This window comes from Palaemon carinicauda, chromosome 14 (assembly GCF_036898095.1).
Source record: "Palaemon carinicauda isolate YSFRI2023 chromosome 14, ASM3689809v2, whole genome shotgun sequence".
In the NCBI taxonomy this organism is placed as follows: Eukaryota; Metazoa; Arthropoda; class Malacostraca; order Decapoda; family Palaemonidae; genus Palaemon; species Palaemon carinicauda.
Window position 1 is genome coordinate 124,499,631 of NC_090738.1, and position 12,164 is coordinate 124,511,794.

The following is a 12,164-nucleotide window of genomic DNA, read 5'->3' on the forward strand; positions in this document are numbered from 1 at the left end:
TAAAAATGAATGGCTCGTCATTTCAACTACGCCGAAAGTAATACTCCTATTAAATAGCGTGGTTTGTATTTCCGTTACGGAACAAAGAATATTTATGACTTGCTAGAGTTCTGAAAATCAAGAAATGAAGTCTTTCAACAAAATAAAAAGGTAAGAAACAAACTGAAATATCTCACCTCCTTTACTGCAATAACCGAACCAATCATAGATTTTTTGGATGTGGGTCCCTTAAGCAAAGCTACTACAGGAGAGACATGCTTTCCATCCGAAAGGCGTATATAATAAAGTTCATCAGACTTCTCCATAAAAATCACCTGTAAAACATTTTGGGATAGCAGTTAATCAAAAAGGGTTAAAAAAAAAACACTTGTCTTACAAATTAAGATTGGACATTACTGTTATTATTATCACTAGCTAAGCTACAACCCTATTTGGAAAAACAGGATACTATAAGCCCTAGGGCTCCACGACAGAGAAAAATAGCCTAGTGAGGAATAAAAAATACTCTAAACAAACTACAAGAGAAGCAATGAACAATTGAAATAAAATATTTCGAGAACAGTAACATTAAAATATTGTATATCTATCATATATAAACTATAAAAAGCCTTAGGTCAGCCTGTTCACCATCAAAACATTTGCTGCAAGTTTGAACTTTTAATTCCACCAATTCAACTACCTAATTAGGAAGATCATTCCACAACTTATTCACAGGTGTTTAATGTAATATTATCCTTGTGTGCATTATAATTTTCTTTTATTGAGTTGAGATGTGAAATGAGTTTTCTCCACTCATTCTTGTGGAGTACTCTCTCCACTCATTCCTTTGGAGTACTCTCTCCACTCATTCCTATGGTGTATGCTCTCTACTCATTTCTGTGGAGTACTCTCTCCACTCATTCCTATGGTGTATTCTCTCTACTCATTTCTGTGGAGTACTCTTTCCACTCATTCCTGTGGACTACTCTTGGTCTTCCTAAACTCCCAAAAAGGTCTTTACGGTAAAACAAAATGGAGAGAGCCTTGTGGACTGTGTTTTGGATAAAGGTTTGATTGTTAAAAATATGTTTCCAAAGAATACCAATATAAATACAGTAATAGTATAAATAAAATGGTAAGGAAAATTCTGCAGGATTATAAATCAGTGCACAGTTGATTGAAGAGAAACCTGGAGGATGTAACTTAAGGCGAGAAAAAGTGACAGAAAATAAATGTGCCATTATCTCTTGAAATAGAATTAAGTACATAAAAGTTGGAATGAAAATGTTTTAAAAGAAAGTTGTGAATGCACTCCTAGGACAATAGAGTATGCTTTGATGAATGAGCAGAACAAAAAAGAGACAGATAAATAGTGCAAAACTTAATGGAGTTTGAGTAGGGAAAACAAGGTTTGGGAAAGTGACTATTAAAGATTTAAGAAAGAACATTAAGTAGAAGAAGAATATAAGACACCAGCAAAATGATGTAATGAATGCTGATATATATGGTGGTAGAATCAAAACTTTGATTCATGAAAGTCTCTGGTAATATAAAAGATGACGGTAAGATGATAGAAAAGGTAAGTAACAAATTAAGTAAAACAAGAAAGGTAAGAGGGTGTGAGCTAAAGATTGGTAGAGATTTGAACTTTCTGTGAAAGTTAAGGGGAGAATGTATAGAAGAATTGTTGAGCCAACTATTTAATGGCACTACCCCCTAATGAAAGTGTAGATTTTGAATGTGAATTGAAGAAAAGGCTATGTAGGTATTAAAAATTGCACAGATTTCCTTGAAGGCAGTGGCCCAGAAAAAAATGACATTCGAAGATAATTTGTATTTTTCCCTAATACAAACCTGTAGTTATTTATGTGGATTACCTTTCGGTTAAGCTAGAACAGTGGTTCTCAAACTATGGGTCGCGACCCAAAGTTGGGTCGCGAGATCAATTTTGACGGGTCGCAGGGACACAGGAACATTATCATGCTTTCAGTGTTTCAGTGTATTTCAGAGAAGTCTATAGTAGGAGTTGAGGCAGTGAAAGTGTTGCTCCCATTTGTAACAACATACCTTTGCGAGCAAGGTTTCTCGGCTCTGACTCATATGAAAAATAAGTCGAGGAACAAGCTTAACCCCGAGCATGATATGAGATGCAGCCTTACGACAATGATTCCACGATTTGACAAACTTGTAAACGAGAAGCAGCACCATGGATCCCATTAATTTAGTTTTGTGGATGAAAAACAGTGCCATGAATTCTATTAATTTAGCTTTGTGAATTAAAAGCAGTGCCATAGATTCTATTAATTTACTTTTGTGAATTAAAAGCAGTGCCATAGATTCTATTAATTTAGTTTTGTGAATTAAAAGCAGTGCCATGGATTCTATTAATATAGTTTTGGGAATGAAAAGCAGTGCCATGAATCCTGTTCGTTTAGTTTTGTGAAAAGGAAAAGCCGTGCCATAAATCCCACTAGTTTAGTTTTGTGAATGAAAAGCTGTACACATTATTTTTTTTCCAAAATAAAGTGTATATATCATTGCATGTTTTCTTTCTCTTCACTTTACTCTGGGTCGCGAAGGAATGAAATGTTTCAAATAGGGTCGCTCATGAAAAAGTTTGAGAACCACTGAGCTAGAAGGTAGCCATTAGACTAAAAGTGTGAGGTGGCAACCTTGCCTAACCACTTGAGTGGGTAGACAGGGGGTGGCTGGGGGGTACCCAGCCACCTATATACACTCTTACAGCTGTGAGCTATGTCACTTTTTTATTGCAGGCAGGAGTTACTGGGGGACAGGTGATGGTGGGCCACTTTATATAAACTACAGGTTTGTATTAGTTAGGAAAAATACAAATTATCTCCGAATTTGTCATTTATTCCAATACTAACAAACCTTACGTTATTTATGTGGATGACTCGCTCTTAGAAGGGTGGAACTCCTAAGTCTGGCATGGGTTTACCTAGTACAGTATATGACTAGTCTAGGGAAAACCTTAAAACCTTACTAACAATACAAAGTGAGTATGACAGTGGCCTGAGCAATCCAGTTGTCATGAGAGAAATCATATGAACATCTATAGAATGCATTCCGAGTTTATAAATAGGAAATAAACAAAGACGTTTCCCATTGCCTACCTCTCGGGAAGCAATGGGGACGTGGACAGTATAAAGCTATGACTATACTAAGCTACACAAGGGAAGTAATTTTTACCTGCAGAGGTTGAAGCCAGCTTGCAGAGGTACCCATGGTGCTGTACCCCAAGGGAGGGAGCAGCCACCACAGGATCGATAGTAAACGTATCCAGCATCCTGTGGGTCATGTCTTAACGTTTCCACATGCCCGCTTGTAATACCTGCAACATGGAAAACTTGTGCTTGAATGCCAGGGACGTACTGATGACCCTGACATCCTGGCCTCTGGGTCTTAGAGCCGGAGGAGGATCGGGATTTAAAGCTCTTTCAATAACTTGACGTATCCAAGATGAAATGGTATTTTTCGTGATCCTACTCTTAACCCTTTCAAAACTAACAAAAAGAGATGTTAGCCAGGGCCGTGTTGCTGCAATGCATCTAAGATATCTCAAACTCCTCACTGGGCACCGTAACAATTGATCTGGGTCATTAATTACAGAACGTAGACTCATAATCTGAAAGGGCCCGAACCTAGGGTCCAGTACCCCCTGGATTTTGAGTCTAAAAACACGAACCACGTTCCAAGGAAGAGGCCTCAAGTGATCTCATAACTCCGTACGAGTAAAGAAAGCTCCGACGAAGAGGAAATATCCACTCCTTTCAGCTTAAAAATGAGGCTCAGGGCTGAGTGATAGCCTTTCACTGCCAAGATTGAAAGGAGCTTTTCATCATGAATGTATGCAGGGAACTCCACTAATACAGGGATAGCGGCATAGAGGAGAGATATTCCTTCCACGACACCAACAACAAAGGACTGTCCATTTAGCGTGGTACACTGAGGCTGTGTACATTCTCTCAGCAACTTGTTGTGAAAAGCCTCTCTGAGAGAGGAGACGCTGAAAAGTCTCCAGGCATGAAGTCAAAGTGACTGCAAGGTTTTGTGAAAGATGTTTGCGTGTGGTTGTTTGAGTACATCTGGTCATGCAGGGAGTTCTCTCGGTACATTTACTAGTAATTGTAGGAGGTCTGGGAACCACTCTGTGTGATCCCATAGTGGAGCTACAAGGGTCATCATTAGATTTTGGGATGCTATGGTCTTGTAGAGCAATCTTCTCAGACAGAATGGGGGAAAGGCATACACGTCGATGTCGTCCCACCATTGTTGAAATGCATACTGCCATAGAGCCTGAGGGTCCGGGATTGGAGAACAGTACAGTGGAAGCTTGCTGTTCAGAGATGTTGCGAACAGGTCTACTGTCGGGGAACCCCACAAAGTCAGGACTTTGTTGGCTATCAGAGGATTCAAAGACCATTCGGAGTCTACTATCCGAGTCACTATGCTCAGATTGGCCGCGAACATATTCCTCTTGCCTGGAATGAAGTAAGCTGATAGGGACATCGAATGTTCTTCTGACCATCTGAGAGCCTCTACTGCAAGAAGGCATAGAGGCTGCGAAAGGTACCTACTTGTTTGTTTATGTAAGCCACTACTATGGTGCTGTCGCTCATCAACATCATGAAGTAGCCTGCCAGCAACTGTTGGAACTGATGAAGAGCTAGGTATGCTGCTCTCATCTCTAGAAGGTTTATATACTGATACTGATACCTTTTTGACTCTGATCAAAGTCCAGAGATCGTGTGATGCAGCAAGTGGGGCCCCCCATCCTTCTTTTGATACATCTCTATAGAGCATCAAGTCCAAAGGAAGGATGAGAAAATCTTAACCTCTGCATAGGTTTTTGTCTGCCATCCACCAAAGCAGCTCCATCACTTGTTTCTAAGTGATTGGAACTCGAGTGTCTGGTGGATCCGAGTGTTGGTTCCACACAGACTTCAGCTGCCTCTGCAGGGATCTTGTCCTGCAGCGGCCGTGAGGAACTAGACAGAGAAGAGAAGTTAGGGGACCTAACAGACGCAACAACCGATGAGCCAGTAGATCTTCCAGTCTGAGGAAGGGAGATGCCATGTCTATCAACCTATGTATTCTTTCATCTTATGGGAAGACTTTCTTTTGGACGGTGTCTATGATCATACCGAGGTATACCAGTCTCTGAGAAGGAAGCAGTGATGACTTCTCAAAATTTATCAAGACCCCCAGATCCTGACATAACTGTCTCCAAGTCTGCCAGAACCAGCCAGTCGTCGAGATATCTGAGGAGACCAATGTCGTTCAAGAGAGCCCAAGTAGTTAGGGCGAAAACCCAGCTAAAGGCCTGAGGTGCTCTCGCGAGACCGAAACAAAGAACCTTGAACTGGTATATCTTGTCCTTGTGTATGAATCTCAGATACTTCATGGAAGACGGACGGATTGGGATCTGGATATATGAGTCCTTGAGACCCAGTGTGCACATGAAGTCCTTTGGTCGAACTGCCTGGATGCCCGTGTCTGCCGTCTGCATCCTGAACGGAGTCTGTTGAACAATCTTGTTCAGGGGAGAGAGATCAATGACTGGTCTCCAGCCTCCAGACAACTTTTTCACAAGAAAAATTTGACTATAAAAGCCTGGAGACCTGTCCACGACTTCTTGGAGCGCGCCTTTCTGCAGCCTGGTATGGACTTAGGTCCGGAGGGCCAACTCCTTTGCGGATCCCTACGCATAGAATCTCAAAGGGACTTGATCCCTAGTCAGAGGAAGGAGAGATTGAATGAACGGGACGCGATACCCTATGGCGAACACCTTGATCGTCCAGGGATCTGCCCCGTAATGCTGTCACCTCTGCCAGAGTCGCTGCAGGCATCCTCCCACAGGTGGTCGGTGATGAGGATTGCCATTCCTAGCGGGAGTGACCACCTCGGCCACTCCCTTCTTTCCCCCAATGGACTTACTCCCTTTCTGGCCTTTGGACTTGAAGGGATGCTTTGACACTTAGAGGGTCCAGAGGACCTGGATGATGAGGGGTTGGAGGTAGCCTCCTGACCACGAGAAGACTGGGATGGTCTTCCATAGGGCCTGGATGTTATGGCCCTGTGGAGGAGAGAATCGTTCGATGATTTCCTTCATCCCCTATCAGCCCTCTCTATCTCCTAGAGAAAAAATAGCGAAGAACCTTCATGAATGGAATTCCTCAAGCGTCAGACTTCCACCTTTCGCACCTGCTTGTGGAATTTCTCTACGAAGGTATCCCTCCTCTTGAGGATGGCATTCACCCACAAGTTGACGGCGTGGTGTAATAGAAACTCAAGAATTCATGTACACGGCAATAGGAAAGACTCCAAGGACTTCCTTGCGAACTCCTTTGAAAGATCGTGGGAGTGTACAATGTTGCCAAAGGACCCCAACCATAGGTCGAGCCACGAAGCAGCTGATGAGAGGGAGGCTCTCAAAGCAAGAGGGTTTAGGTCTGAAGACCCTTTGTCAGAGACACCAACGAAGGGTCGAGGGACATGGTGGAATGTGGTTCCTTCTCAATCTCATAATACTTCCTTTGTAACACAAAAGGAAGTGGTAAAGATCATGGAGGAACCTGCCCTCAAGGAACTGGAAGCTCCAGCTATCTGAGCGATATCTTTCCTTTTGGCGGCTGTCAGGCCTTTACACCAGGGCAGAGCTGCACTGGTCTTAAGGAGCCTTTGGGTTCTGAAGATCTCATCCAGACCCATTTCCTTCCCTTCCTGGGTGATGGCCCTCATACAAGGGAGGACCTGTCAAAAGGTGTGCTCCAACTCTCTTCCCTCTTGTTCCGAGTGAAAGTTCAGACTAGCTGCCCTCGTAAGATATTTGTCATCAGTATCGATTAGATCGTCTATCTCCAGGCTCACATCCAGAGCTTGGGGTAGGTCAGGGTCATCAACTGAGTTATGAGAGGGACCTGCCACAGAGGACCTCATGTCCACCTCTGGCATACGGGCTTCCCTTGCCTTGGCGTTCTTAGGTTTGGTCTTGGTGCCCTTAGACTCCCTTTGCACAGGGAAGTGCTTGTGAGGGTTTGGGAACACCAGTTGCAGAACCCTTAGCTACAGGACCCGAAGGCTCTTCCTCTGCTGGAGAAAAGGATATAGGACGTTGGTCCGAGGCACTACCACAATTTCTTGAGGGTTGAAGGGGTGGACAGTAATCTAGTTGGGTAAGCCGATGTCTCTCCTCATCCTAGGGTGGAAGAGATCTGAGTGCGGTAGAAGTTACGCCTCTCATCCTCCTCTTCTGCCACTTCGTCAAGATCTCTTTCACCTTCACTGGAGTAAAGGGAAGCTTCTCAAGAGAAGGATCTGTGGCTGAAGGCACCTCGGCACTAGATCGAGATGGGGAGGATCATCTTGCCTTATTTGAGGATCGTCTCCTTCAAGGGTCAGAGCTCTTATGCGATGAACTCGAATCGGACCCTAAGGGAAAGCGAGGAGTAGCCCTGACTGGAGCTGTCGGGGGCTGTGACAGTGGAGGAGCCACACCCAAGGACTTCTGCATAGTCAGAAAGGCATTAACCCATGAAGGGAGCTCTGCACCCTTTAAGATGTCTTAGGTTTCCCTAGAGAATCCAGGAGGAAAACGTCATCAAGGAGGAACCCTAGAAGGAGCCTGGGTCAATGTAGGAGAGAACCTCTAGGGCAAAAAGAGATGTTCCTTCGTCAAGCGAAGAGGACGGTCCAGTCTAATAGGTACATTGGCGTATCTATTAGGACACTCCTTTAACCCTTCTGGGAAGGGTATTGGCCTGCCGCTAAAGGTGGTAGAAGCCGGAGGCAGAGGTGTTGGCAACGCACTTGCTCGCGATTTCGATACCTCCACTCATTAATCGCGTGTGGAAATCAACGATTTGTGTGTGAAAGCAAGAGATTCACTCGCAAAATTACGAGTTTCGCGCAACAATGGGCGCGATTCACAAGCAAAAGTGCTCTTTTCATGAGCACTAGGAGCCATACTGGAAGATGGAAGCTAGAGAATTCCTGTTGCTTCAGAGGGGCCCCTACGTCAGACATAGTGGGCAGTGAGGGCCTCTGACTGAGGACAACCATATGTGTTGGGGAGTGCGTCACACAGGACGTGTTGGAGAGCGTCACGTAGAACTTCGCAAACCTCCAGAGCACAGGATGTTGGGGGCCCTGAAGGAGTTGAAGCAGCATTTCCCTCGTAGGGGGTGCAGAAACCTTTAGGAGCGGCAGCCATGCTTGCAACACGTCTGCAAGAGAAAATGGCTCCCAGGCGACTGGAGGTGAAGTTACTCCTCTTGGGGAGGCAACTAAACCCCCAGTACCCTGAGGTTGCCAAGGAGTTACCCGGTCTGCACTCCTGCTCGACTGCCCCCCCCCACCCACCCCGAGGAAAGCAAGCAAGAAGGAGCTTTAGAAAGAGGTTGGAGGCTCCTTTAACCCTTCTGGGAAGAGTATTGGCCTGCCGCTAAAGGTGGTAGTAGATGGAGGCAGAGGTGTTGGCAACGCACTTGCTCATGATTCCGATACCTCCACTCATGAATCGCGTGTGGAAATCAACGATTTGTGTGTGAAAGCAAGAGATTCACTCGCAAAATTGCGAGTTTCGCACGACAATGGGCGCGATTCACAAGTAAAAGTGCTCTTCTCATGAGCACTAGGAGCCATACTGGAAGATGGAAGTTAGAGGATTCCTGTTGCTTCAGAGGGGCCCCTACGTCAGACATAGTAGGCAGTGAGGGCCTCTGACTAAAGACAACCATATGTGTTGGGGAGTGCGTCACACAGGACGTGTTGGAGAGCGTCACGTAGAACTTCGCATACCTCCAGAGCACAGGATGTTGGGGGCCCTGAAGGAGTTGAAGCGGCATTTCCCTCGTAGGGGTGCAGAAACTTCTAGGGACAGCCACGTCTGCAAGAGAAAATGGCTCCCAGGTGGCTGGAGGTGAAGTTACTCCTCTTGGGAAAGCAACTGAACCCCCAGTACCCTGAGGTTGCCAAGGAGTTATCCGGTATGCACTCCTGCTCAATCCCCCCCCCAGAGGAAAGCAAGCAAGAAGCAGCTTTTGAAAGAGGTTGGGGTGCATGAAGGAACGAGCTTTCCTCACCAAAGGAGAGACATCGCGCTTAGCCTTCTTCCTACGCCGTCCAAACTTCTCCCATTGGGAGGGAGGCCACTCCTGATACTCTTCACAGGGTGAACTTTGCTCGCAGGGATGACCTCTACACATTGGACACAGAGTGCACGTCGGTATAAACCGAAGACATGAAGGTACCGCACGCGGCACCCTCGCACCACGGCATGTCCGCATGAGGGTGTCAGAAGAAGAACAAGCACACCTGTAAAGAAAAATGACAAATTTGGGGATAATTGGTATTTTTCCTAACGATACAAACCTTTAGCTATTTTTTAGGGGTATTACTTTCAGCAAAGCTGAAAGGGCGAGCCATTAAAATTTAGCGAGGGTTAACTACCCATCCTGCTAGTTAGCGGGGTTAGCTAGCTACCACCTTCATTCACACACATGTGACAGTGCTTCACTTTGCTTAGAGGTGGGGCTTCAAGAGGGACAGGGTCAGCAGGTAAGTTTGTATAAATAGGTAAAGGCTTACTGTATATTGTTAAGAAAAATACAAATTACAGTATCTTCAAATTTGTCATTTGTTCCGTAACTGGAATAGAGTACCAAACGAAACTATACTTTTAGGGGTGACTCACTCATTAAGAGTGTGGATGTCCCTGCCAATCTGGCTTTTTGGCTTTACCAGGTGACTCCTTTTTTTGAGGTCAGTATAAAAAATACGGAGACCCTGACACCTCGCTAAACCTTGCTACGCAAGGTCTGCGGCCTATGCAAGCTGTGTGTTGAGATAAGCAGTGTGACTGTCAAGGTAAAAGTTATTTCGAGTCTTGGTAAGAAATAACTGTGGTAACCAAGACTTTCCTAATACTTTCAAGTTGAAGATCTGCATCGAGCGCTGCATGAGAAAATGGAGCCAGAACTTGTTCCTCAAAGACGGTGTGCTGATCATAAGCTGCCACAGGCGCATGAAGACAGGAAGGTGATGGCTCAGTGACAGTAGATTCTCTAGGCACGAACGGCACTGCTCTACTACGTCGGCTATCTTAGTAAAACGAAGAAGAACAGCATCACTAATTAAGGAAAAATAAAACAAATTATGTAACAAAACCTTTCTTGGGAGGAGCACGTAGACCTCGGACGGGATAGGTGTCCACAGCGAAAAGACACCAAATAAAGACAGCACAGTCCCTTCCCCAGCCGACATCGACGGGAGAAGAAGAGCGGCAGCGTAAAAACTGTAACAGAACAAGAATTACAATTAATAAATTCAGCTAATAATAATCACTATTTGGAAGAACCACTCGATCCTCTGGCGGGAAGGGGGTTCCCCGCGGAGAAGAAGCTGATAAGTTAAATTACAAACAATTATAATTTCATTTAATTAATGAAGAAACCATTCGGATGCGCAACTTAACCCGCGAACGGGAAATGTGCTCCCCTTGCATGGTAATTATCGGTCGCCCACAAAAGGGAGCGGCGATGACCTTGAGAAAGAGCAAGACCAAAGTCAAGCTCTGAGAAGGCCACACTCCCTTCCCCCAGCATATTTCACGTAAAGGGTAACGCAACAACAACAGATAAACAGAGGAAAATCCAAACGATGACGATTCCTCAGCGGCGGAGGCCGAGTCACACGGAGGGCTATCCGCCAACGGTATGACCGATGTCCCGGGGGAAAGGTCGAAGGGGAAGGTTCTCCGTCTTTGAGAACCCGCCGTATTGCGCTATCACACAAACAGTAACATACACTGTAAGGAGAGCTACAACATATATAAAAATATTAAGAATGTTTCCATATGTATGAAAGAGGAAAAAACATAACTTAAAAAGACAAAGAAGAATGGCAGTCCAAAATAGGCGAGAAGGAAAGGCACCAACAACTGCTCACAATCCGAGCCAAAAGTAAAGTGAGGGACAATCACAGGTGTGTGAGTGAAGGGGGTAGCTAGCCTACCCCCCAACTAACTAGCAGGATGGGTAGTTAACCCTCACTAAATTTTAATGGCTCAAGGTTTGTATTCCAGTTACGGAACAAAGCAAAAACTATAAAACGGATTTTGAGCAAAGCGAAAAATCTATTTTTGGGTGATATGGCCATGTCGTCCAGATGGAAAGTTCCTTTAGGCAGCTTTCTAAGAGATATTTGGCTACAGTGATACTCCCAGAGAATTGACCACAGGTCTCCAGAATTCTAACTCCTGGCACGAGTATCCTTAATATAACTCTTAAGGATATCGCATATCAGGGGACGTATTTCTTGATCCTTAAATCTCTAAAAGAGACGAGTATCGAATTATGCAAGTAATTCTAGATGTACTATCTCCGATCGAATTAATAAAACGATACAAGAGGATAAAGAGGGATAACGTTACTAAAGTATACTAAAACGCGTTAGGCTAGCCTAACTTGAGTCGGGATCTCGGATACGCTATCACCGAGGCCCTATCGTATACTATCGAAACGTTTTAACAGAAGAGGAAATATTACATGTGTAATCTTATCTTCACTATTATAATTTGCCTAAATAGCTAGATTTCATTAAAGCTAAATACCGGGGACATCGTACTACTGACTAAATAAAGCATTTATGGCGTACGACAGCGGTCCAAAATAGCCGCCTCCGGTGATGGCTCTGCTCCACTAAACACATCTAAATTATGCTAATTTAACTGTGAGAAGGGAGCCAAAAATTATACACAGGAAAGATTAACTACTCAGCTTTCCAAAAGATGAAGATGCTGGAGACTGCATTGTAATAAACCTTGTAATGGTAACAAAACCGAGAGCAGTTGGGAGATACACCGTGCTTAATACGCTACTACAGAAGGAATAGTTTGCCGGGGTGGTACCGGGAGGGGATTGACCGGGTAACCTTGATAACGGCTCACCTTCAATTTCGCCACTCTTCCCCTTCAAAGCGAAAACTCTATTTGGGGTGAAGATTGCTATGTGTCGTATCAAGAAATACGTCCCCTGATATTATGCGATATCCTTAAGAGTTATATCAAGGATACTCGCGCCAGGAGTTAGAATTCTGGAGACCTATGGTCAATTCTCTGGGAGTATCACTGTAGCCAAATATCCCTTAGAAAGCTGCCTAAAGGA

General features: G+C 44.6%; 1 protein-coding gene across 1 annotated transcript in view; it reads right to left on the bottom strand.

Moving 5' to 3' along the window:
* Positions 1-12,164, bottom strand: part of LOC137653738 (E3 ubiquitin-protein ligase TTC3-like) — a 250,667-nt gene that overhangs the window by 228,529 nt on the left and 9,974 nt on the right. The window contains exon 4 of the mRNA XM_068387356.1: positions 177-314. Within this exon, the coding sequence (XP_068243457.1) occupies positions 177-314 (138 nt within the window). The remainder of the gene's footprint in view (positions 1-176; positions 315-12,164) is intronic.